The 27,295-nt window shown below is 40.7% G+C and overlaps 2 protein-coding genes across 3 annotated transcripts; one reads left to right on the top strand and one right to left on the bottom strand.

Annotated features, from left to right (window-relative positions):
* The first annotated feature begins 703 nt into the window (after window positions 1-703).
* LOC133529051 (uncharacterized) lies at window positions 704-24,897 on the top strand. 2 transcript variants are annotated; one of them, XM_061866665.1, is made up of 7 exons: window positions 704-796; window positions 14,289-14,490; window positions 16,617-16,808; window positions 17,876-18,014; window positions 20,248-20,319; window positions 21,281-21,405; window positions 23,906-24,897. In XM_061866665.1, the coding sequence occupies exons 1-7, from the start codon at window positions 783-785 to the stop codon at window positions 24,026-24,028; spliced, it is 867 nt and encodes a 288-aa protein (XP_061722649.1). In that variant the 5' UTR covers window positions 704-782; the 3' UTR covers window positions 24,029-24,897. The 2 variants fall into 2 exon arrangements, with proteins under 2 accessions (XP_061722649.1, XP_061722656.1); XM_061866672.1 differs by lacking the exon at window positions 704-796 and adding an exon at window positions 12,405-12,492.
* LOC133529168 (probable ribosome production factor 1) lies at window positions 4,090-11,754 on the bottom strand. Its single transcript, XM_061866822.1, has 6 exons — window positions 11,485-11,754; window positions 9,512-9,635; window positions 9,060-9,223; window positions 7,084-7,288; window positions 5,942-6,087; window positions 4,090-4,301 (listed from the first exon to the last, which is right to left on the bottom strand). The coding sequence occupies exons 1-6, from the start codon at window positions 11,508-11,510 to the stop codon at window positions 4,124-4,126; spliced, it is 843 nt and encodes a 280-aa protein (XP_061722806.1). The 5' UTR covers window positions 11,511-11,754; the 3' UTR covers window positions 4,090-4,123.
* Window positions 24,898-27,295: the final 2,398 nt, after the last annotated feature.

Here is a 27,295-nt window from a genome sequence, read left to right as displayed (position 1 = left end):
AGTTCATACCTCTCATCCGTCGCCTTTTCCTCATCTAAACCGCACAGTGCGTGCTGTATTTAGGCATTTTTTTTATTTGACCGGATCCGGTCCGGATCCGGTGATTTTTACCGGATCCGGTAGGTCCTGAAAAGTGCCGGATCCGGCCGGATTACCGGATCCGCCGGACCGGATTGCAATCCCTACCCACCTGGTGGGCGCTCGTGAGCTTTGTTCAGATGCCGGACAACCCGCTGGGCGGGTTGTTTTGTACGCAGCTATAGACCACCGGTTTCTGGGGTAGTGCGCCATTTTGTCTAGCAGTGAATGTGTTAAAAAAAAATGGGGGCCGTGAGGTTGGGGGCCCCGGGCACGTGCCCAGAGTGCCCAGTGGGAAAGAGGGGCCTGCTCACCAGGGGCTCCCACCCTGCGCTCTCTCCCAAATCAATCAGCTAGCTGGTGCAGTTGATTTATCTCGCTCTCCTCCTGTTGCATCTCGAATTACCTGGGAGGCCCTATCATTTTTCCTACTTCTTTGCCTTCCTTTTGTTTTCACTGAAATACCTACCGTAAATTGTGCCTTCTTTCAGGGCCTGCATAACCGAAAAATAACGATACCTATATATAACGGTATGACGTCATACCGGATTAATCCGAACCATTTATGTAGCCGAATAAATTTATTTCGCTACCGGTAAATAACGGAACCGTTTTTTTTTCAGGTACCTTAAACGCTTACATAAAGGTACCCTATCAGCTCAGGCGTCGCTGTCAAGCCGCCCGGGTCTTGCGGTTCCTATTGGATGAAGCTGTCTATGTAAGTGTAAGCCCGTAAGCCCTATTGATTTTATTTAATACTGTTACTTTGCCTATAACGGCTAAGGTATATACCGGAAAAAATACCGGTACCGTTATTTTAAAACAGTAGCGATACCTTTATATCGAGCCGCGCGGCATAACCGGTATAATGTATCGGTATCGTAATTTTATACCGCTACCATACCGTTATACCGTAACCGAAATCAGTCTCTGCCTACTTTTCTCTAAAAATCGAAATTTAATCCTTCGTATGTCTAAGCACTGATCAGTGCACATGAATCTAAATCCATTGTTTATTACAATAGGTTTAATATAAAATTATTATATTTAATTGTGGTACTGAACACTCGTTAGCTGTCCATTGGTGGACCTTATGCCTTTTGTAATAAGGTCCACCGATGGACAGTTTACAGTGTGGGCGAAGGTATGTTGATTACAGTATAGATCGTGTCATTCACGAAGACGCGTGCCTTGATTCGTATTGTCATGTTATCAAAGGTTAGATTTGACAAATCTGCGCGTCATCGTGAATGACACGAACTATATATGCCAATTTAAACCAGACCACGCTACCATGTTGTAATACGTACCCCCTTATTCATAAACGTCTTAAAGTTGACAAGCAGCTAATAATCGTTTGTCCCTTTCCATCATACCAATACGTCGGAAAGGGACAAACGATTATTAGCGGCTTGTCAACTTTAGTAGACGTTTATGAATAAGGGGGTTAGAGGTTGTGATAGTTTTAATGTGTTGGAGCACAATTACCCAGTCGGGAGCAAAGTACAGTCGCCATCAGATATATCGGAGCAACTAAGGCGCTCACAAATATCTGAACACGCCTCTATAGTCAAGACGTTAGAGTGCGTGTTCAGATATTTCTGAGCACCTCGGCCGCTCCGATATATCTGATGGCGACTGTACAAATGTTCTATATTGCCGTACACAAGTTCGGTATAACCATAGTACAAAGAGTGGGGAAGTAGGTTATCTTTATACAAACGCACCGCGCGCGGCTTGTATGTGTGCGCCATAGTATCTATGCGTCGCCGCACGCACACTCAAACAAAATGTCGACCCGTTTCTCAGTGCGCCAGTCGGGGCTTTTGTTTGAGTGTGCGTGCGGCGACGTATAGATACTATGGCGCACACATACAAGCCGCGCGCGGTACGTTTGTGGGAAGATAACCTACTGCCCCTCTGTACTATGATAAAAATGTAGGGTATAAATCCTTGTAGTATGTAGCGGGTTTAAGGGTTATAAAATCTAAATAAAATTCTGTTATCATTAATTTCCGTATATTCAAAATAACCTTAAATAAGCTAGGTACATAACATCTCTTGTACAACAATTTGAAACCACCAATAGAATGGCATCCTAACAGCAATCAATATTTGATACAAAAGTCTGTTCTATTGTATTTAAAATAATGTATACCCTGACGAGATTTTATTTGGCCTTCGCCATGTTGCGGATTTTTTGTGGTACTAATTTATTTTAGGGCGCGGACTGGACGCAAGCGGCGCGGTAAGCGCCCGCCGCTGTCGTCCAAAACAGATTCATTCAAGTCTATACATTTTGATCGTGCCGCTCGAAGCCGAGTGCGCCGTGTGCGTCTAGTCCACGGCCTTCCTGGCATGGATTCTCTTTGACCACCGACGTTGAAAGCCATCGAATATCACTGATTTAAATCAAAAGAAAATATTTCGCAAAAAACTGTATTACAATAAAACAATTACCTACAACAATAAACGGCCAAAGGTAGTCGTTGAAATGACCAGTGCGGACATTTTATTTCACTATACATGACGTACGCACATTTGACTATACCGTACGCACATTATTGCCTGATGTAAGCTGCTTGTATGGACACTATCTCAAGGCCAAATAGAATATTGTCAGGTTAACAAAAAATACGAAGACATACGAAGACGTAGGTAGGAAGTAGTGACCTAATAGCCAGTTGGATATGGTACCGTACGTTGCAGTGTAAAAGTGAATACACCATTATTACTGTCATGTTGTAACACTTCCTATTCCCACATGTATCGTACAACATTTAACAGTACTTTAAATTTGCCACATAGTTACGTAATGTGCTAATTATCGCACCAGTGATGTAAAGTAGTACCATATGTACTGTAAAAACTGTTTGAGCACAATTACCCACTGGTGAATAACATTTTACGGTACTTTACTCGTCTTAGTATTTCTGTGTATCTGCTTTCTCTTTTCACTTTCCGTCGCTAAGGTTATTCGTGTCGCGTTACATGTCACGTCTACTCAGAGTCTACTTCGCGTGGAAATCTTTGTAAGTCTAATTATCGTACTTTCCTTCCGAGGCGAGGCATCCTTGCGAGGCGGCTCGCTCTGAGTGAGGCCGCGACTGGACGCAAGCGGCGCAACAAATCAAGGCCTTTCTTACATCACACTCGACCAAATGTATAAACGGCTTTGTTTTGACGCTCGCCGCGCTCCGCTTGCGTCCAGTCCGCGACCATTTTTGAATTTCGAGCGCTCGATTTCGTGTGGCTCCCTTCATACTAGGCATTTAAATTCTATTAGAGTCTGTTTTTTTATTCCGTAGACTAAACATAGAAATAATGTGACCAGCTTAAAACAAATAGTGCTGATTTTTGATTTCGATTTGTGAATAACCGATAAAATTTAAATTAATTTTAGATTCAAAATAAACAATTAATGAATTCTAGTAAGTAAACAATAAATAAAATCTACTCACTACATGATAGTAAGTAAACAATAAAAAAAATCTACTCACTACATGATAGTAAGTAAATAATAAATAAAATCTACTCACTACATGATAGTAAGTAAACAATAAATAAAATCTACTCACTACATGATAGTAAGTAAACAATAAATAAAATCTACTCACTACTAATCCACTCAAACATTTAAAAATTGCATTATGAGCTTCGAGGTGACTGTTAATCTTACAAAAAAATCGCTTTATTGTATTAGAAATATTGTGTATAGACCTGGAAACAACCTTTCTAAATGCCTCAAAATGGTGTTACATGCTTATATAAGTAACTCCCAATAGTTTATTTTCGGTTAGTACCGGTTGTAGCACATCACTATTTATAAGACGTAAAAAACTAGCAACACATGAAATGTCATTTTAGTCTACGGGATAAAAAAATAGACTATAATAGAATTGAAAACGAGTTATTCAAAAATAGCATTTTGCCGTTTTCCTGATTTTCGAGTGACGAAATCGAGCTCTCGAAATTAAAAAATAAGCCCGCTGTACTCCCCCATTTGATTCCTCTTAACTTTTCACACCTACACACTTATCTAACTCTAAAGGAAGAACCTCCTTCTGGAGGTCTCGAGCTGGTGTCTCCGGCCGGCGATCATCCACTCGTAGTCCCCCTTCTTTGAGTCGAAGGTGCCCTGCTGCAGCGATATGAGGCGCAGCGTGAAGCGGGGCCCGAGCTCGCAGAGGCGCGCTCGCTTACCGTCTTTTGTGAATTCGTACCTAGAATTAATAACTAAGTTTTAGTCCATAAAACTACATAACCGAAATATACTTGGTCAAGTAAATCTTGTCAGTAGCAGAAGGCGGCAAATTTGAAAAATCGCTGGTTAGCAACACTGAATAATTCAAATTTATGACCTCGGTCTCTTTAAAGCAAGAGTGAATAGGCTACTACTGAACCGGTGAGCTCCATCTTAGGCCCTGTCTTCACTTTCCATCAGGTGTGACTAGAGCCAATCGCCGATCAGTTTTTAATAATAAAAAAAATAATAAAAAAAATCGCGTGCCATAGTGAATGACAGCCATCATGTTTACATTCTGAATCCTAGTTTTAAGAGAAATTTCTGCTGTCACCATTAAATACCAATATATTGAATAAGCTTGTGCATGAACTTCGGCAAAGTCAAGTTGCCTACAATATACAATCACGCTCGTTGATCGTAAAAGTTAAAAGTTGCAATATGGGGCTGAACTCTGGGGTCACTGTGCTGAGTGGAAGGGTCTTTCACCTGGAAAAACGTGCCATTAGAATCCTTGCACGAGTACCAATTGATACACCGGCTAAAGACCACGCTATAGGGACCGTGCGCCTTGGAGGGTCTGCCATCTTGTGGCCTGAATCGGAACAATAAACATGCACATGTACACGTCACGTGTTTTCTTGTGCATAGTAGGTTCTGCCATCTTGTGGGCTACATCGGAACAAAAAACATCACATTTACGCCTCGCGCCAAAAATCTGACAGCTCCTGTGCTGCCTCCTACAGTTCATGCACGCTCCCTATAACAATGTTTTTTAACTTCATTTGTAAATGAAGGGGTTACCGTTATTAGCTTAAATTAAAACTAAAAAGACAATGTGGTAACTCCACCATACTAATAAACACAAAACTTAAACAAATAATCACAATGAATCAAATGATAATAAATATTTAATTGGATTGAAAAATTATTTAAGTGATAATTTATTTGTAGTGAAGTGAAAGTAACCATTTATTGCATGCAAAACTATGTATTCAATTTTTTTTTAGGAATTAAAAAGCTTTTTATTTATTTAGTGTAGTCAAAAAGAGATTCAGATACTGTATAATTTCAGCTCGTCCGTAAATTTTACCGTATACCGTGGATATCTTAGTCCATTAACCATCTCACCATTAGAAACAAATATAAAATAAAAATGAATGACGCATGAGCACGCATGCAATGAGCATTGCATTGAAACAAAAGACGGTTGCCTTGCAAGCCTACTCCTCCAATAGGGAATATTACGCGAAACTCTGCGTAGGGGGCGCCACTACCAAAATCCATCAAAATCTGAGGGACTACCGCGATAAGAATAATTCTTTATCTAACCTCTCTATCACTCTTGCATATTCGAGCGATAAAGAGGCATATAGCTAAATTTCGATTTCCGCGCAAACAAGCGCTTTGATGCATCAATGTCACAATAAAATGTGACATTGATGAAAACTTGTCAAAAACAGTTTAAGGCACAGTATGTATAAGTTACTCTATGGTTTAAGATACGTGCTAGTGCTGCACTCTGGCGGCAGAACACTGCACTGCAATACGGCTATTTCGTATGAACCTATATGTACTCGGCCGGCAACCCCTTACCCGGAAAGTACTGTTCCTCCTCACCTGTGGTGCCTGAAGAATATGTAGTCGCGCTGGTTGTGAAAGGTGACGGCACGGCGGCCACGGAACTGCGGCTCGTGGTGGAACAGCGCGCCCAGCATGCGGCCCACGGTCAGGCCGAGCCGCGTGCTGAAGTTGTTCAGGATCACCTGCCAGAGACAGATGAAGTTTACTACAAGCAAATACGACAGACAAGATGAAAATTTTGTAGCCACGTTTTACTGCCATCTTTCGACACATGATTAAAACTTTTAGAACGCCATTTGCCTTTGATCGTTCTTTCACTGAAATATGTCCAATTATTTTTTTATTGTAGAGGAGGCAAACGAGCAGACGGATCACCTGATGGTAAGCGATTACCGCCGCCCATGGACACCTGCAACACCAGAGGGGTTGTAAGACTTGTAAGCAATTTGCTACATATCAAAAAGTGGCGCCATCTTACCGGGCGCTACCTAGAGGTTATGGCGCCATCTCTCGAATCGAAAGACGATGCTGCCATTCGTTTGGCCTTTGATCTATTAGATTGAGGGTTTCGGATGATTTGAGGTTTTGGATAAACTAAGTTCGGATAATCGAGTCTCCACTCTATTCACTCACCTCTGACCGATGTGTGGTGATCTCCTTATAGTCCTTTCTGAGCTGCGGGGTCTTACAGCTGGACAGCCTGAAGTGGGCGGTCGGTCCGTCGGGGAGGTGGACGAGGAACCCGTTGGGCTGTTGATCAGACTCACCTCTGGCCGATGTGTTGTAATCTCTTTATAGTCCTTCCTTAGCTCCGGTGTGATCTTACAGCTGGACAGCCTGAAGTGGGCGGTCGGACCGTCGGGGAGGTGGACGAGGAACCCGTTGGGCTGTTGATCAGACTCACCTCTGGCCGATGTGTTGTAATCTCTTTATAGTCCTTCCTTAGCTCCGGTGTGATCTTACAGCTGGACAGCCTGAAGTGGGCGGTCGGTCCGTCGGAGAGGTGGACGAGGAAGTCATTGGGCTGTTGATCAGACTCACCTCTGGCCGATGTGTTGTAATCTCTTTATAGTCCTTCCTTAGCTCCGGTGTGATCTTACAGCTGGACAGCCTGAAGTGGGCGGTCGGTCCGTCGGAGAGGTGGACGAGGAAGTCATTGGGCTGTTGATCAGACTCACCTCTGGCCGATGTGTTGTAATCTCTTTATAGTCCTTCCTTAGCTCCGGTGTGATTTTACAGCTGGACAGCCTGAAGTGGGCGGTCGGTCCGTCGGGGAGGTGGATGAGGAGGAATCCGTTCGGCTGTTTCTGATTCTCATTCACTATGATCACGTCCGTGACGTCTTCGCGTATCGCTGATTGGACTATCCTTTTTATTGAAGACCTAGGAATAGAAAGAAATAGTAAATCAGACATAATGGCATATTTAGAAGATGTACGATAGAATACTACTTTTTGCACACCATAGTAAAAGATACAGCTTAAAAAAAAACAATTAATTAAAGGACAGCAGACTACAGGTTGTCTTATTGCTGAAGAGCGATCTCTTCCAGACAACCTTTGGGTAACTGAAACAAAGTATTTAATCAATAATTTTTAAGAAAAAAAAAACGACTTCAATGAGGGGGACCGGTGAAAGAACGATTATTGTTGATTTTGGATTTCATACAATGAAATTAAAAAGGCAGCGTCCTACGCCTAATTATGTAGAAAAGGAGGTAACATGTTTTTTTTTGCCACTGCACCCACCTTGACACATTTCAGATTTGCTACCCTATGGTTGACTGGTAAGATACCCGCAAAAGGGTATTCAACTGTATTTAAGATACATTTTTCACACCATGCATCCACAGGGTGTTATAGCTTTTTTTCACACTCCATAACTCCCGCGAGAACTTAATAGCCCTTTGTCCTTAAGTACACCTGCATAAAATAACATCATTTTCGAGCAAGTGTGATGAAAATATCATTTCTGTACAGTTATAATGGTTGTTCATAGCCAAGAGTTTGTAGTGTGAGCTACGTCTTACCCTCACACATGTATACCACTCTATTATACATATAAGCTGTTGCTTATGTTATAGTTGCCGCAGCCAAAATCTTTTATTTTGAATGGCTTTAAATAGCAAAATAAAAGACACGCAAGCCACTGCAGTCATTACGTGCGGCGCCATTTTGAACCGCTGACCGAGTGACGCCATCTTGCCGAGCAAATTGGCTGAGGCAGACGTGCTGAGGCATAAGTTACACCAGCATGCCGCGCGTGGCCGGGCGTTTGCCGCCGAGGAAATTTCCTCGCGAGGCCCGCCTATTTAGGAGTCGCAGTGAACGTCGACATTTAGAAAATGTTTAGAGTGCTTCCGTCATTCCGATGACAATGTAATAATACATTAGAGCTCATCTGGGGGCTTACCGCGAAAACCGAAATTCGCAAATTGCGGGGATCTTTCTCTTTTACTCTCACTAACACGTAATTAGAGTGACAGAGAAAAATGCCCGCAATTGACGAATTTCGATTTTCCCGGTAGCCGCCCTGATCATGCAATCGGTAAGTAGTCAAAGGAGCTCGATTGAATAACACAAACATGATTTAATATCGTTTCTTCATTTAAGAAATGCTTAGAACGAGAGAACACCCTTTTCTTCTCCTCTCTCTCTTATTTGTTCTCTGATAAATTTCACAGTAGCTATTGTAACATTTACGCTTACTTGTAAAGCATGCTGTGTACACTTGTATTGGATCTCGTGCTAGTTTTTAAGCCATAATTATTATTAAAGCTTTATTTGTTCTACAGTCGGATTGTAGTTATTTTTATTTTTTATTTCTTTAACTTTGTTTTGGGGCTAACTGCAGATCCCATCTGCTGGGTGAAAGCCTTTTAAGCCATAATATGCAAATTGTATGTTTTTCATGATAATGTACGATATCTGTTTAGTGTACCTATTAAAGTAAAATAATATAAAAGAAGTACAGTGAGCAAAAAAAGTGTGCCAAATTAAGAATCAGTTTCTTGTTTTGTATAGTTCACACAGAGCGAGCGTGCGTTTTCCTCGCCCGAGGCACGTCTACACTGGCCGTTTTGTGCGCGAGGAAATTGCCTCGCGCTTATGCTCGCTCTGTGTGGACCCGGCTTATCAATGATGTTGGTTGTTACCTCTGTCTGTACCGGGACACGGAGTTGGGTATGATGCGCACCAGCTCGCGGCCGAAGATGCGCGTCTTGGTGTGCGGGTTGTCGGAGTACGTGATGAGGACCTTCGGCTCGTACGAGTTCTGGTAGTAGGAGGACAGCTCATCAAGCTCCATGTCCTTTTGAGCCTGGAAACATGGTATTTATAACTTACCACGCATTTCTGAGGCCAAAAGAAGGAAGGGAAGGAAAATTATATGAGTTTAGGCCAATTCAAATAATCAAAATTATTTTGGATAGATTTTTCGTTTTTTTAATGTTGTTGTACATCTTGTTTCGCGGTAGGCCCTCGGATTGTGGTAATGGCGCCACCTACGCAGAGTTTCACGTAATATTCCCTATTAAATACAGTAAAATGTGCCCAGTGGGAAGCAAAATAGACATTTTACAGTATTATAAAACCTGCAGCCCCATACCTCCTCCTGTTCCTCAGCCTCCGCGTGCACCAGCATTGTCTCATCCTTCTCACGGAGAGACTCCAGGGTGTGCGGCACCTTCTTCGGCACATCATCACCTTCCTGTTTCTTCTCCAGCTTACGTCTGGGAATAGAAACAGAAAAAATTAAGAATATTTTACCACATACCTTAATAGAGGGTTATGGTGTGAACATTCGATTTGGTATTCAGAAAAGACAAATCTAGAAACTCATTTTATTATCTAGTACTAAAAACATACTTATGTCAATTTAAGACATGATAATTCTTTTTTTTAAATTAAATTAAATTAAAATACCATTTTACAAGTTATGTGAACATATTTGGCCCACTTTGTGACATACACCCCAGGCTAATAGTATGGAAACAAGCTTATAGGGAGTGTTAATGAACAGTGCAGTACAGAAGCTGTCTATTCATTAGCGTGAAGAATTATGTCATATTTCTACTTTTTTTAAATTGCAATGTAACTATGTATGTTTGTACAGGTCAAATCTTGCAAGGCAAATTTGACCCACTTCCCGGTTTCCGATGAAGCTGAAAATTTGCATACACTATACTATGGTACCATCAAGCTGATCTGATGATGAAGACAGGAGGAGACGGAACTCTGTGATAAAACAACGTAGCCTAATTGTGTATGGGGTTTTTAGAATTGGCTTGATGAGTGAGTTGTTTGTGGAAAGAAAAGTACAGTCAGCGATAAAAGCTTGTACCAGAAAATATTTTTTGCCAAAACTTATTTAGATTTAAGCCACTAGATGGCAGAGCCAGCGTTTAGCGTGGAGGGCAGGGAGCACCTGATTAGAAGCATGTCACAAGAAGGCAGAACCTCCAACACGCAATCTCAGTATGTCAATAAAAACCTGCGATCTTGATGTTATGAATTTTTATACCTCATTAAAAAGGAAATGGTAACAATGATAATGGAACAATATTGGTTCTCCTACTTTTTGCCTGGGGTGTCATTACATGTGATAAAGTGTGACATGATTTCTGAATGAATTCCAAGGTGAGGCCTATGTGCCCAGCAGTGGGACATACTGTATTCCATATACAATACATATCTTCTAGCCAGATAAAAATCAAATCTTGCCAAATCCAAATGGAACTTTGATAAGTGCCTTTTAATAGATCTCTAGAAATAGCAGTGTTCTCTAGGGACAGTTGGACTCTAGGGTCTTCAGTATATACAACTCCAAGTGTTTAATGAAAAAATATTCAAATCTGGTGCCATTCATTCAACTAGCAACATTTACTGACTTCCCGTTTTTATTAATAAAAGTCAAATGAGGGTGGATGAGAGAAAATCAGATTTGACGTTAGTGATTAAGAAAAATTGTTCTCTCGCTGTTTCTTTTAATACATTTTTGGGTTTTAAAGTGTAGTTGTAACACCAAGGAATTCGGGAGTGTAGGCTAATAATAAAATATTATCAAAAGAAATAGCTGAACCTAACTATCTGATTATTTGTTGTATCTGAAAATTAATATTGATAAGGTGGATCCACACAGAGCGAGCATACGCGCGAGGCAATTTCCTCACGCGTATTATATATAATATAAAAATAAGCGTGTTATACTTGCAAAAGTAAATTATAACCATAAGCCTATACCTCTAAAGTCTAAATTAGATTTGTTTACATTGTTAGGCATTACCGTTCATATCAAAACCACCATTTTTCGTTTTTCGGACCATTTATACTCAGTTACAGAGCAAAGTATGGTTCCTTAGCGATCCTATAGTTGTTAAAATATCATAAACGAATTTCTTTTGACATTATTTTCAAGTCGGAAATTACGGAATACTGAACCTAGTCGTTATAATGCACTAAATATATATCAGCTATTTCAATTTACTACACTGTAAACAATGCGAAGGCCTTAATATACTCAGGCATTTATAATATCGGGAGAAACTAAGGACTATTATAAACAACACGTGTTACACTTACTTCTTTTTGTCTTTCCCACGCGCCATTTGGACGATTTACTGGTGACGCTGACTTGAAATACTGTTTGAATGAAAGCTGTAAGAATCCTGATTTATTTTAAGCGTGTAAATCCGAATAAAATAGTTTTCTGGGGCTAAAATTACGTGGAATAGGAATACTGAGATTCGCGATATGGACGCGTGCTTTTGACAGCCTAGTCTGTCAATTTTTGACTTTGACGTTTTGGATGACGAAAAAAATGTAGACACGGGGAGCGTTCGAATTTAACGACATAATAGAAAAGTTGTATACCATTATCGCATGCGATTTTCAATACATTGCGTCATTTGATCGATCGATTGAATTCGTTGTTCCTACTTAGCAACTACTTAGACTCACTCTGATTGCGTCTTATTCAGAGTAAAAGAGAAAGATCCCCGCAATTTACGAACTTCGGTTTCAGGCCCCAGAGGGCCTACCGTTGAACCACGTTCGACGTGTTGCCTCTCTGTAGCACTTGTGAATTCGTACGTAAGTGTGATAGGGAGGCAACACGTCGAACGTGGTTCGCGGTAGGCCCTCTGAACTGCTCAGCCAGCTGTCAAATTCTACCATGTCTATGCCTGTAAAATGGAGATGGACAGGACAGATTAAGGATAGGGACACTTTGGTGGCCCTAGTCTCTTTCTGTAATCTTAACAAATTAAAGATTTAATTTCAATTGGCTCATTTATTCCTAGTTACTTATATATTGTACTAATGTTTTGATTTTTCTTTACATCTAAATTTACTGTCGTTCCTACATTCTCATTTGGATTAGCAACCTTATGTCTGATAAAAATTCGCGCCCCCGAAATAAGTTTATCAGAAATAAATCGACATGACACTGGCAATCAACAGTAAGCCATATTAAAAAAAAAAAAAAAAAAAAAAAAAAAATGGAGATGTTGATGAATATTTGTTTATTTATAATTTAGTAGTTATTACAATTAAATTAGATTGTACTCTACGGGCACGTAAACGATTAATGTAAGTATATTCTGTCAAAGAAAATTGAGTATTATTGCCGTTGAATACCTGTAAATGTAGTTAACGTATGAAACAAATATGTTTTAAGAGCGATTTCTAATTGGAACTTTTGTCGTCAATATTAATCGTATTTGATGGTTGTAGCCACCGTCAGCCTTTGCTGATTATACTTACACACGTTACAAAATCACTGCCGTATCGCTACTAACATACGTGCAACGTTAATATTTTTTATCAATACATAACATGTAATATACGATTCCCACCGACCGGCTGGAGTCGGGCCTCGCCGGAGCGCATTTTAAATGTGCCTATACGTTATGTATGGTAGACGCGATGGAGTCCGTCCGGAGCGGTCCGCGTCCGCGAGGAGCCGACCAGCTTGCAGCCATGTAAATGTGAAATGTGCTTCGATTCCGCCTGTTCGATATAAATCGTACTTCTGTTGTATGCTTGACATGTTTGCCGTGTCCTTTCTTCGCACATACCTGTGGGTCGACATGTGCTTAGCGCGATTTGCTCTTCCTTAGAAATATACTAGTTTTTGCCCACAACTTTGTCTGCTTAAAATTAGTAATTTGGGTAACTTATTTTCTATCCCATCTGCTTTTTGTTCCTATACAAACTTTGTTTCCCTGTTCACCCCCTAAAGGGAAATAGCTAACAGATCAAAAATTCCTTCCCCGGTACTCAAACTATCCCTATACCATATCTATTTCTTTGTGTCCGTTTGAGATCCGGTTGAACAGTTTAAGCTTGAAGAGACAAGAGATAGACACACTTTTGCACTTATAATATTAGTATGGATAAGTTAACTCACCAACTCTGCCCAAAGCTACCCATTTATTTATTTATGACGCCCTAAGAGCTTTTCCCACGACAAAAAGACTATAATAAAAAAAAAAGAGATTTTGCCATAATTGCCATAAACAGTGGCAGATTTGTCCTAAGGGTCGAGTAGGCCCAGTGGCAGTACTGGCAGTCTATACATGGTGTAACATGAGGAAACCGAATGATTTTAACTATTATGTATTCCTGATCACGTTTAGAGAGAGACTTAAATGTCATATAAACTTTTCTGGATTCCGCCTAGTTTCAGAGTTAATACTGATTAAAAAAAACATCTTATTGTAACTTAGTGGAAAACGCCTTTTTGATGGTAATGATGCTTTTATGGGGCGTAGTCGTATCCTTATTAATAGATGTAAAAAAGTGGCAAAACTAGGTTTTACAAAAAAAAATCGTAAGAATTCATTTTAAGCATCAGTTTTACCATAAAATTAACTTTGTATGTACAGTCAGATACAAAGAGAGGTGCGCCCCCCTGCATAGACTGATTGTATGCAACTTCTCTCTGCAGTACATTAAAATATTTAAATAATAAAACCCAAAAAAAATTTTTTTTGGCAAAATTTAGTTAAACTCATATAAAAGTGCTGCTGCGTGCGGAAAGATAGCTAGTATTTAATAAGCAGCCTGGGGGGGCGGCCAAGGCTGCAAATCCGCTACTGGCCATAATTGGTTTACCATTAGTACCAAACCAGTACTTTTTTCTGTATTTTACAAGAGCGTTGCGTTAACTGAGTTGAGAGCGATCAAATATACTTAATTACGAACTGAACAATGTTTAAGATACCCTTTAACAGGCAAAAATCGATTTTCTATGTCAAAAAGACATCCTTATAACAATGATTTTAAACTTCATTTCAAAATGGCAGGCTTCTATTTTCCGTTTTCTGATTTTGACCGTTAAAGGGTTAAATCATACGTAATTAAAATAAAATCAAATTTTCCAGCATGTCCGACAATCCGTCCCGGCACGTCGCCTATGAGCAAGTGAAGCTGATGCTGGACTTCATGGGGCAGCATGTGGACTTCGCCACGGGCCAGCTGCGCTCGCTGGAGGCCCGCCACGTCTCCAAGAGGCTGTGGAGCGAGCTCACACAGATCCTGAATAGCTGCCGGGGCACGAGGAAGACCATGGATGGGTGGAGTCGGGTGTGTAAGGATAAAGACATACTTTGTTGGGGAAGTGATGCGTATGGCAGGTACCATGTAATGAGACAACAATGAAGGAGAAAGAAAATATTTATTTTATGAATTAATCACAAGTTAAACTTATAATGCCTTTGGGTCGAGGCGTCCACACGGATGGCCGTGGTAGGTTGCCTGAGTATGTACTGTCGCGGGTGCCGCGGTAGTACCTATGAGAGCTCCGTCCGTCATGGATGGCCGCGGTGGACTGAATGCCGGGCGTGTGTGGGTTTCATTCGACATCCTTCCATGGGTGACATCTCTTCCGTATCCCTACTGTGGAGACGGTCCATTTGCGCCCCACCGTGTGGGACGGTCATTCGCCGTCCTATTGGAGACGACTGTGCGATCTGGTGAGGGCCAGCTGGCTACTGGGGTGGGTTTTATTGGGGAACGACGCGTGAGTGTGGGCCGTGTCGGCGTTCCGATGGCTGTGTACTTGATGATGATTCTTAGGTACAGTCACGTCTGAAAACATTGATACGATCGAAGTGCCAAAAATATGTATACACGACATTATGGCCCATATATTGGGGTAGTGTATAGTTGTATACATATATGTGGCACTTTGTCCGTCTCAAAATTTTCAGACGTGACCGTACTACAAGCTCAAATTAACTTATTCTCAAAATTAGCTTACTAAGTAAACAGTTTGTTAAGATTAAAAAAAAAAAAGACTATCGTTGTGGCAACACTATTTCGTACATTTAATAGAGTTGTGCCCGCTCGCTCTTTAAAAAGAGCGCTCCGATCTAGTTCGCTCTTTTAGGTCCTTTAGTTCCTTTAGTTCAGGAGCAAATCTCGAATCTGAATGATTGATTAATTTAGTCGTTATCTTTTATCTATTTTTCAATTTGTTCACTCTATATTATTTTGTCTTTTTCCTTCTTGTCTGTTACCTTTCGTGATTTTTCTCACTTGATGGTCTCATCGGAAGATCAGCGCTGGAAGCCACCAGCAACATGCTGAGATGAGGCCATTTCGTGGCACTTTATACTTCCTTTGTTTTTGTTATATCATGTAATTTAATGTGTCTTGTTTGTGTCTACGAATAAAAAAATATTCTATTCTATTCTATTCTACTAGGTTATATCTTGCTCTCGCTCGCAAATAAACAGAGCGAGAGCGTGAGAGAGCGACTTTCTTGACCTTGACTCATTCCGATCATTCGCTCCCGACCGATTTGTTACTTGGTACTGACCATAGACACAATATAACGTACTGACGTACCGACTACTGAACTAAAGGACCGCGACCGATTAAGAGCGCTTAAGATGAACTAGTTCCTTTCGGTCTGTGGTGGGATTTCATTCCTTTTAATTCTTCGGTCCTGACCGACTCAAGCCTATCGTACATTCGCTTTTTGGAAACCGTCGTGTCACATTCGCTCTCTATAAGTTTCGCACCAAAAGCTGCCTATTTGCTGGCTTTCGTTAGTTATCTCGGTAAATCGGAGTAATCGTGCTTAAAATTGTTGAAAATTAAGTTTTGTGCCTTGAGATCGGACGGAGGGACGCTGGAGTTGCGGTATATTCAGGCGTGCAGGTAACCTTAGAGGTCTGGTGAGTGCACGAGCTGGTCTCCGGGGCCCTCGCCGCCTGAAAGAGGAGCTCACGACCCCTCTAAACTCAGGTTAGTGCCTAAAATCTGAATTTCAAGGCAATTAAAGCATTATTTTGTAGAATTGCATTCTTGTAATATTTAATTTAGATTGAATCCCCCCAAAATTTACAGTCCACTGTTTCGAAATCGCACAGTTTTTTAAGATCAGTTCAGTTTTAGTTGATGGAGGGTAGATATAGTTTTTTTTTTCTGCCAACAAACTGTACTGCAGTTTGGCAGATTAGTAGTTTAAGGCTTTTTGTAATCTTCTTTTGATTCAAATAAATTAAAAAAAAAAAAAGTTTGAACGTTAATGCCAGGCGAAATTATTTTCTAAACATTTTCACTCTTGTGGATAAAATGCAACTTTCTCTTCAGTATTTGGAGAATAAAGAGAGCCTTTACGAGCTGAAAATGTACTGTGTGTGCTGAAAATAAATATCTTAACTACTCTTTATTGTCAGCATGATAAAAAAAAATACTTCCAGTACTGGAGCGACTTCAAGAACAAACTAAAGAACAAAGTCCGGATAATAAACAAACGGAAGCGTCTCGGCTCCACCGACAAGGGTATCCGGCCACTCACCAAACTGGAGAAGAGAGCCGTCGTGATCCTGGGGCCCTGCTTCGAGAAGAAAGTCTCCCGGTTGGCGCAGGAAGACCATCAGGATGAGAGTGTGGTGAGTATTATTAAAGAACAAAATACGTATAATCAACAAACGGAAGGCGTCTCGCCTCCACCGACAAGGGTATCAGGCTCACCAAACTGGAGAAGAGAGCCGTCGTGATCCTGGGGCCATGCTTCGAGAAGTTCGTCTCCCGGTTGGCCCAAACTTGAATTTAAGCAGATATAACAAAACACGTGTTCATTATTTTTTCCTGCTCTCAAACATATACTCAAACAAGCCATTAGGCGGGTCCACACAGAGCGAGCGAGCGAGGCAATTTCCTCACGCACAAACCGGCGACGTAGACGTGCCTCGGCCGAGGCACGTATGCTCGCTGTGTGGACCCGGCTATTAACTTGCAAGCATCACTTTCTATAGAAGTTATAAGATTTAGTAATTTTTTAATACTTTGGAGGACAACTTCTCTCAATAGGTTCAGTTTGGGCAGTAAAAAAAATACGTGCCCGTTATTTCAGACTACTCTATAACATATATAAATAATAAATCAAATCGGAACCGGACAGTTGGGTACCTTTCTTTGTCAGTCAATTTGTGTAATAATATCCTAAAATATCTATTTATTAAATAAATATATTAAAATTGATCCAATTGTGTTTCAGAAATTAAGTATGTTAATTGTATTGGATTGTATTTATTGTATTTAATTCGTATACCTATTCACTATGTGCACGACTCAACCTAGCCGCAAATCTAGGGGAAAACGTCAATTCACTACTGTACGGATTTTCATACGACTTTCATCCATCAATAGAGTGATTGTTGAGGAAGGTTTAGGTATATAACTTGTTAAGGTTTTGTGTAAATTGGTTGAAATATAACGATGTTGTCGGAAAAAATCACACTGGCTAGGAGCTAGGATACGAAAAAAGTATCTAAAATATGTATACACGTCTTTACTGCCCATATATTAAGGTATATACATAATTTTGGCACATTTTCCGTACCGATATTTTCAGACGTGACTGTACAATTTTTTTCAATTCACCCAAATAAAAATAAAAAACAATTTTGCCATAAAAAATCCAAGAGTGCTACTTTACTCACTACTTAATTTACAGATACAAAAGCTACCCAAAGTGACAGCCGAGGTTAAAATCGAGAGTATAGATGACCCCGCCGACCGATCCAACGGCCGCATCGAAATATCGCCGCTAGACGCGCACATAGCCCTCTCACCACGGATACACATTTCGACAGGTATGGTAACACGGATCGACAATGTGCAAGTTTGCCGCCATATATCAAATCGTACAAGTTGATAAACAATCTGCTTCTTCTTTAGCCCTTCTCTACCCTTTGGGTGTAGGCCTCCTTCATTTTTTGCCACTCGTCACGGTTCTGTGCGACCTGGAGCCACTTCTTCCCCGCAGTCCTTTTGATGTCGTCGTCCCAACGCATCTGGGGTCTACTTTGAGGACGTTCCTCCCCCCATGGTCGCCACTCCAGTAGACGTTTGCTCCACGAATCGGTTTTTTGTGCTATATGACCGGCCCATTCCCACTTCAGTCTGGCTACGCGTTTTACAACATCGGTGATCTTGCTCTTCTGTCTCAGCCACTCATTCGTTTTACGGTCTCTCAATGTGACCCCAACCAGTTTTCTCTCTAGCGCCCGTTGGACAACGCTTAACTTATGTAGTATATAGTTAATGTAATGTAAGTAGTATAAGTATAAACAATGTAGTTAAAAAAAAATGCGCAGATAGATGTTGATGTCTACTTTTAAAAAAACAATGCCGTGTTCGAAACATCGGAGGTAATTTTTTGTATTTTTCATGTCACTATATATGTTGTATTGACTTGTAAAAGAGCCCTTGAGGTCTACTTGCAGGGTAAATTTTTGAATTTTGAAGAAATATTTTTTTACCGTATGCGGTTTATTACTAAATGAACTTTTTCTAGCAAAAATATTGAATACCTGATTCCCACATATCCTGGTGTTTTGGGTTTTTTCAACTCGGATTCACTAGCATAAAAAAATGTCCCAAAAATTTGTATGGAAATTTTAGATTCCTCTACGTCATGCAAGTGAAAATAAAATTCCTACTCGTAAATGTAATGGAACGGACATTTTTTTTAATGGTGGGATGGAAAATGCCAACGATTTCGTGTAGAATGAGCCCAAGAAACTCCAGATTAGTAAGAATCAGGTTTTCCAATATTTATTTTAGAAAACGCCTCAATAAATTGCACAAAATTAAAAAAAAATGTGTACAAACATTTTGACGTGACAACTAGTCCATATAAAAAATAATTGTCATAGGGACATCATTCGACGCGAGAGGTTGGGTTATTCCTACTAGTTACCACCAAGTTGTTACCAGTGGTAACTACTTGGTAAATATCGAGAAAAAAAATCCCACTTGGTTTGGTGGTAGGTTATAGGTATTCACGGGCTTGGTTTCCGCAACTCAACGTCCTATTTCGCGCCTATTTTGCGTGGTGGGTTATCGGCACTACTCTTGCCAACCCAACTCTACCAAGAAGCCTAGCAGACCCTTGATGTTGACGACGACTTCTGGGAGAGTCCCCGGAGAACCGAGGTATTGTGCCCGGTACTCTGCCAACCCTGGGCATTCAAGAATGACGTGGGCGGCTGTCTCCTCTGCCTCCACGCACGCTCTGCAGAGGGGGCTATCTGTAACACGTAGGGTTAGTAGGTGTTTGTTTAGTGGGGCGTGGCCGGTTATGGCCCCAGTCAATAGCCGGAGCTGTGGCCTCTTCAGCTGTCTCAGCCTTGGTTTGGTGGTATTAACTACTGGATTTTTTTCCCAGTGGTTACCACTGGTAAAACCTGGGATTTGTTCCCAGTGGTTACCACTGGTAAAACCTGGCATTTTTCCCAGTGGTTACCACTGGTAAAACCTGGGTTTTTTCCCCCAGTGGTTACCACTGGTAAAACCTGGGTTTTTTCCCCCAGTGGTTACCACTGGTAAAACCTGGGTTTTTTTTCCCCAGTGGTTACCACTGGTAAAACTTGGGTTTTTTTTTTCGGGACCAAAACCGAGTCGGTGGTAACTAGTAGGATTTTTTTCTCAGTATTTACTAGTGGTAAAAGGTGGGGAAAAATCACAGTAGTTACCACCGGTAACAACTTGGTGGTAACTAGTGGGAATAACGACGACCAGTTTGGCATAGTGGGTAGTGACCCTGCCTACGAAGCTGATGGTCCCGGGTTCAAATCCTGGTAAGGGCATGTATTTGTGTGATGAGCTTGGATATTTGTTCCTGAGTCATGGGTGTTTTCTATGTATTTAAGTATTTATAAATACATATATATCGTTGTCTAAGTACCCTCAACACAAGCCTTATTGAGCTTACTGTGGGACTTAGTCAATTTGTGTAATAATGTCCTATAATATTTATTTATTTTATTTATTTAACTGAGGTTTAGGTGCGATCCAGACATTGCTAGGTCTATTGTTTTTCAGACCGGGAAAGCGAAGAGGACAATCCATCGGACTACGAGGACTCCGAGGAGAATGCGGAGCCCCTCATGAGCTGTAAGTGCAATCCATTTTTAACTTTATTGTGAAATTAAAAAAATTAAATGATCTTATTTTAAAACCCTTAATATTAACAAAGAGAATTTGAAATAGAGGTGGATTGTCAAAGAAAACTTTGTAGCCACAGTAAACTTACTGCCATCTTTCGACACATGATTATAACTTTTAGAACGCCATTTGACTTTGATCTTTATTCTTTTACTGATATATGTTAAATATCAAAAAGTGGCGCTATCTCAAAGACACCTCTCACCAGTCTCCAGTATTCTCATTAACTCTAATTAATTTTTATCTTATAAGGCCTTTACGAGTGCATGCACTTGCTTTAGAGCCTTTACATATTGATTAGTGTTTAGTACGAGTGCAGAGTGTGTACCTACATTTGGTACTAAACGTAAATACTATCTCGGACGATTGATGTTCGAAATGACAATGATATGTCACAGTTTTCAATTGTTTGGTTTAATTAAATGTAAAGCCCGTGTTACAACAACGCTATATGCAACATTTAATTACTTTTATATAAAAAAAAGCGCTGGGGGCCTAGCGGTACGAGCGCGCGACTTGCAATCCGGAGGTCGCGGGTTCAAACCCCTGCTCGTACCAATAAGTTTTTCGGAACTTATGTACGAAATATCATTTCATATTTACCAGTCGCTTTTCGGTGAAGGAAAAACATCGTGAGGAAACCGGACTAATCCCAACAAGGCCTAGTTTACCCTCTGGGTTGGAAGGTCAGATGGCACTCGCTTTCGTAAAAACTAGTGCCTACGCCAAATCTTCGGATTAGTTGTCAAGCGGACCCCAGGCTCCACGAGCCGTGGCAAAATGCCGGGACAACGCGAGGAAGAAGTTTTTTTTTTAATTAATTGTGCCATTTAATTTCCTTAAACGTACTTACGCCGAAGTTAACGGAATTCAATAAAAACAGGGTATATATAGTCGTGCTCCTTTGCAGCACTGTACCCAAAGTGGCTAATCGAGGTCGAACAGAAACGCGCCGAGGCCGAGCTCTCCCGAGCGAGGGCCGAAGAGAGCCGAGCGCGCGTCGCGGCGTCCGCGGCGCAGGCGGCCACCATGCAGGTATCCTAGATCAGAGGGACTACCGCGAACCACGTTCGATGTGTTGCGTCACTGTCGCTCTTTTCATTCGTACATAAGTGTGATAGGGAGGCAACACGTCGAACGTGATTCGCGGTAGGCCCTCAGGGGTCTAAACCACCCGAACAATAAACACGTACGATTCCCACCGACCGGCTGGAATCATATACATTATATATGGCAGAAGCGATGGAATCCGTACGGAGCCGTCCGCGTCCGCGAGCAGCCGACCGGCTTGCCATACAAATGTGAAATGCGCTCCGGCTCCGCCCGTTCGGTGGAAATCGTACTTTAGGTTAGACAAGTTTAGAATTAACTAGACCAGTTAAATCAACTTTTGGACTCTGACATTCCTAAAACTGACATACTAAGCAACTTCTACCTATCGGTCTTATAGTAAAAGTTGTGCTCAGTATGTCAGTTTTAGGAATGTCAGTCCCAAAATTTGACCCTGACCACGAAAAAAAAATTTACTCTCCCATAGAACATGTTAAGGTCAGACAGCCAAAATGTATGAAACAGCCAATTTCGGGGTTGGTCCGATATATTCACCCCGTAAATTATTGCAGGTCACTAAATAAACAACGTGTAGTTGACAAAATGTAATTTGCACCGATAAGGTCCTGTTTCAAAATGTCCAAGTGTTAGTTAGCTTACCAAATAAATTAACCGCCAGATAAAACTTCCTACAAAATGTAGCTTTAAGCTAGTTAAGCTTATTTGAAGATTGTGAAATGCGCGTTGCCGACCCTTTAAAAACCTGTACACTCCTTTTTTGAAGAACCCCATAATGTAGACCCTCGGGAAAACCTCGGAAGGGAGCTCATTCCACAGCCGGAGCGTCCGCGGGAGGAAATTCCTCTTGAACCGCACAGTACGCGACCTTTTAGGTTCTAAGGTTTTGTCACACTATACAAAGTGTAACAAAAATAGTGGCGATCCGTTTAAGACGATACCTACGGGAGCTGAGATTTATAGTACATTACGATACAAGTGCGAAAAATAGGAAATTCGAAACGAGTGGCGATAAATTAAAACACGACCGACGGGAGTGTTTTAAATCGACACGAGTTGCGAATTACCTATTCGTACATGTATCTTACAACGTTTTACGGTACATATGGCCCTTTAAATATTCGACACAGTAACGTAATATGCTAATTTTCGCACTAGTACGGTAAAGTAGCACCATATGTACTGTAAAATATTTTAGGTGAATCTATCTTGCTAACGGAAGCAGCTCCTAAAACTAGTGCGATAAGAAGAACGCCAGGTTAGGCGAAAAATCCTGCTTAAAAATTCTCAAATACGATGTTTCGTACTCGTCTGTTTCCTCCTCCAAAACTCAATCAAACTTAACGAAATTTTCAGATCAAAATGGTGTTGAAATTATCTGTCTGTTTTGCTTTTTAGACTAATTGATATCAGCTTTGAATAACAAGCTTCTCTTTGCGACCTAGTAAATTAGGCCGTTTTTGCGAATATTTGAAGTGCACTAGCGCCTTAAGAAACAAAAAATAACAAAAAAAAGCAAAACAGTCCGACACGGATATTAATAATAATAATCTGTGTCGAAAAATCATTGATCTAGCTTCAAAGACCACGGAGGAAACAGTCGAGTACGTTTGTATGGAGAAATGGCCACTCCTGTTGCCTCTTAAGAGCATATTCGGTCTGATCAGAAAAAAAGAAAAAAAATTGGCGCGAAAAGAAATTGTTTATCCTATGGGGTCGCCTAAGATCATACGAAGGCTTAAATTTTTTCGCGGAAACCCACTATTTTTGTTACACCTTGTATGCCATCTATTTCAGTATATTTTGAGTCATGAGTGTTTTCTATGTATTTATATATTATATATATCGTTGTCTAAGTACCCTCCATACAAGCCTTACTGAGCTTACTATGGGACTTATAGTCTATATTTTTATCCCGTAGACTAAAATGACGTTCCATGTGTTGCTGATTTTTTACGTCTTATAAATAGTGATGTGCTACAACCGGTACTAACCGAAAATAAACTATTGGGAGTTATATAGGCATGTAACACCATTTTGAGACATTTAGAAAGTTTGTATCCAGGTCTAAATACAATATTTCTAATATTTAACAGCGATTTTATTGCAAGATTTGTAAGATTAACAGTCACCTCGTAGCTCATAATGCAATTTTTAAATGTTTGAGTGGATTAGTATTGAGTAGATTTTATTTATTGTTTACTTCCTATCATGTAGTGAGTAGATTTCATTAATTGTTTATTTTGAATCTAAAATTAATTTAATATTTATCGGTTATTCACAAACCGAAATCAAAGATCAGCACTATTTGTTTTAAGCTGGTCACATTATTTCAGCGTTTGACGTTTGTGGTTGTCATTTTAGTCTACGAAATAAAAGAACAGACTATAGTCAATTTGTTTAATAAAGTCCTTTAATATTTATTTATTTATATTAATTATTTATTATCTTTCGTACGATAATACAGGCGGAGGCGTTAAGAGCACTTGCAGAGGCGGCGTCAAAGCAGGCGGACGCCGTGGCCAGGATAGCGGTCACTCTCGACAGCATGCTAAAACACCAGGCTAATAACATACTTGGAGTCCTCTGACTATGTTATATCTATACTCTAGGTCAGGCAACGAATGCTCAAAAAAAGGGTATAGAGGGAAATGCTTGGAACTAGAGATGCAACGAATATTCGGCCACATATTCACTATTCAGCCGAATACCGAATAGTGGCATAATATTCGGCCGAATACCGAATAATACGATAACAAGTAGATAACGGTAAATGAGGGGTAAATAAACCGGCCAAGAGCATGTCGGGCCATGCTCATAGTAGGGTTCCGTAGTTACTCTTCCGTCACAATAAGCTAAACTGGAGCTTAAAGTATGGTAGATCATTAACCAAGGGATGAACTGTGGGTGTACGTCTTTTTACTATGAAGGGGAAACTTTTTGCGATAACTCTAAAACAGCTAAACTGATCATATCCGCTATAGTTTTCATTTAATGTCTTTCTTAAGCTCTACTTCCACGATTTTTTTCATATTTTTTGGACCTATGGTTCAAAAGTTTTAGAGGGGGGGACACATTTTTTTTCTTTCGGAGCGATTATCTCCGAAAATATTCACTTTATCAAAAAATGTTTGTTAAAGACCCCTATTAGTTTTGAAAGACCTTTCCAACGATACCCTACACTGTAGTACGCACTGCTTGCAGAATACTAAGCGCAATTTCTATCAAAGACTGCCTACAGCGAGAAACAAGTTGCAACTTGCACAGCGCACGTTCGAATTTACTTAATTTTTGGTTAACCTACTAGCCGAATATTCGGCTATTCGGCCGATGGCTCCGCCGAATATTCGGTATTCGGCCAAGCCACTATTCGTTGCATCTCTACTTGGAACTCAATGTGATACCATAACTGAATTCAGCACCCCACATTTTTTCCAAAACGATACCAAATACGGCCTAGCAGCTTCACTGATGTAGATATCGAGATAAAAATTTAGAGCCCCAAACTTTCAAGAGATATCTCGAAAACTATTCTTTTTTTTCTACCTAGCGTTGTCCCGGCATATTGCCACGGCTCAAGGGAGCCTGGGGTCCGCTTTGACAACTAATCCCAAGATTTGGCGTAGGCACTAGTTTTTACGAAAGCGACTGCCATCTGACCTTCCAACCCAGAGGGTAAAACTAAGCCTTGTTGGGATTAGTCCGGTTTCCTCACGATGTTTTCCTTCACCGAAAAGCGACTGGTAAATATCAAATGATATTTCCTACATAAGTTCCGAAAAAAAAACGAAACGAGCCGGGGTTTGAACCCGCGACCTCCGGATTGCAAGTCGCACGATCTTACCGCTATGCCACCAGCGCTTCATATCTCGAAAAACTATTCGAGATATCGAAAAAGCCGACTAAATCAAACTTGTAGCATATTTAATCAGCTTTCGTATTATCCAGTAATCATGTCGCTAAGACACAGTTTCCGAGATGTAATCTAAAAAACGAAAAATGGGACATTCAAACCCCCGTCTCAAGGGCTACGGCCGGGAACTTTTGATATGTTTACCTCCTAACTAGTCTAACCTTTTGACCGCCAAAGACGTCATATGACGTGCGCGGCTACAGCCCAATATCAACCTTCATGCGTACCGACAAGGTTCACGATTACGCGCCGCGTACGATAGGCGTGGCGTTCAAAAGGCTAAACAAGGTTACCGGGTAAAAAATTGTGTTCTAAGCATTTCCCTCTATACCTTCTCATCTAAATAGAGTATCGCGAAGTACCTTGGGCATTGGGTCACCGAGGACCTCCAAGATGAAGCTGACATAGAAAGGGAGCGCTGGGCACTGGCAGTAAGATGTAACATGCTGTCACGTAGGTTCGCACGGTGTGACGGGGATGTCAAAAAGACCCTTTTTAGGGTTCCGTAGTAAACTAGGAACCCTTATAGTTTCGCCATGTCCGTCTGTCTGTCTGTCTGTCCGAGGCTTTGCTCCGTGGCCGTTAGTGCTAGGAAGCTGAAATTTAGCATGGATGTATAAATCAATAAAGCCGTCAAAGTCGTACAATAAAATCAAAAAATTTTTTTTTTTTTTATGGTATCTCCCCTACACGTAAAGTGGGTGTCAACTTTTTTTTTGCTTCAACCCTACAGTGTAGGGTATCGTTGGAAAGGTCTTTCAAAACTAATAGGGGTCTTTAACAAACATTTTTTGATAAAGTGAATATTTTCGGAGATAATCGCTCCGAAAGAAAAAAAATGTGTCCCCCCCCCCTCTAACTTTTGAACCATAGGTCCAAAAAATATGAAAAAAATCGTGGAAGTAGAGCTTAAGAAAGACATTAAATGAAAACTATAGCGGATATGATCAGTTTAGCTGTTTTTGAGTTATCGCAAAAAGTTTCCCCTTCATAGTAAAAAGACGTACACCCACAGTTCATCCCTTGGTTAACAATCTACCATACTTTAAGCTCCAGTTTAGCTTATTATGACGGAAGAGTAACTACGGAACCCTACTCTGAGCAAGGCCCGACATGCTCTTGGCCGGTTTTTATTAAGGCTTTTTGTCAGTCCTTTTACGCGTGCAGCCTTCCTTCTGTTCAATACAATAACGGATTCCGCATGCTGGGAGGCTAGAGTGGAGCGTCGCGTTCAGTGCGATAATCCGCAAACGTACCGCCTCCCTCATGCACCGGGTATGTGACAGTTCCAACAGCCTGCTTCAGCTCCTCCCTGGAAATCCGTCAGATACATTTTGGAGGCACTGGAATGACGTACATATGAGTTCTAGAGGCACAGTGTACAATATTATGTAAAGTGTGTAATTGTTTAGACGGAAATAGTTTTTGTCAGTCCTTCTTTCTGGTCAATACGATAAATGATTCCACACGCTGATGGGAGCCACGTTACTGTAGCGCCTCGGGGATGTTTGCGGAGGCTAGAGTGGTCGCGTTCAGTGCGATAATCCGCAAACGTACCGCCTCCCTCATGCGCCGGGTATGTGACAGTTCCAACAGCCTGCTTCAGCTCCTACCTGGAAATCCGTCAGGTACATTTTGGAGGCACTGGAATGACGGAATGAATATTATGTAAAGTGTGTAATTGTTGAGACAGAAATAGTAATTGTAATTTTAATCTATTATGTTATGTATTTCTTTTTAATTTTTTTGCTTTGACATAGTGTGTAATTTTATTGTATTGTATTTTGATTTATTTTTTATTTTTTTTATTATTTGAATATGTTATTATTTTCTGTGATTATTTATGGGCATTAGTCTGAAATAAATTTTTTGAATTGAATTGCGTGTATTATGATTCGGTAAAATTGTTTTTTCCAAAAACAAATTAACTTTTTGAACGCCAAG

The sequence above is a fragment of the Cydia pomonella genome, chromosome 1, assembly GCF_033807575.1.
Source record: "Cydia pomonella isolate Wapato2018A chromosome 1, ilCydPomo1, whole genome shotgun sequence".
NCBI lineage: Eukaryota > Metazoa > Arthropoda > Insecta > Lepidoptera > Tortricidae > Cydia > Cydia pomonella.
Note: the sequence above shows the minus strand (reverse complement) of the source record. Positions and strands in the feature narration are given on the sequence as shown.

What these genes read in the sequence shown, in the direction of transcription:
- LOC133529168 (XM_061866822.1), bottom strand. Translation starts at nt 11,510, where the DNA reads ATGGCGCGTGGGAAAGACAAAAAGAA. An exon ending in AGGCTGAGGAACAGGAGGAG is followed by an intron (nt 9,224 to 9,511) that starts GTATGGGGCTGC and finishes CCATGTTTCCAG; the next exon opens with GCTCAAAAGGACATGGAGCT. An exon ending in ATATTCTTCAGGCACCACAG is followed by an intron (nt 4,302 to 5,941) that starts GTGAGGAGGAAC and finishes TATTAATTCTAG; the next exon opens with GTACGAATTCACAAAAGACG.
- LOC133529051 (XM_061866665.1), top strand. An exon ending in CCATGGATGGGTGGAGTCGG is followed by an intron (nt 14,491 to 16,616) that starts GTGTGTAAGGAT and finishes AAATACTTCCAG; the next exon opens with TACTGGAGCGACTTCAAGAA. An exon ending in ACCATCAGGATGAGAGTGTG is followed by an intron (nt 16,809 to 17,875) that starts GTGAGTATTATT and finishes CTTAATTTACAG; the next exon opens with ATACAAAAGCTACCCAAAGT.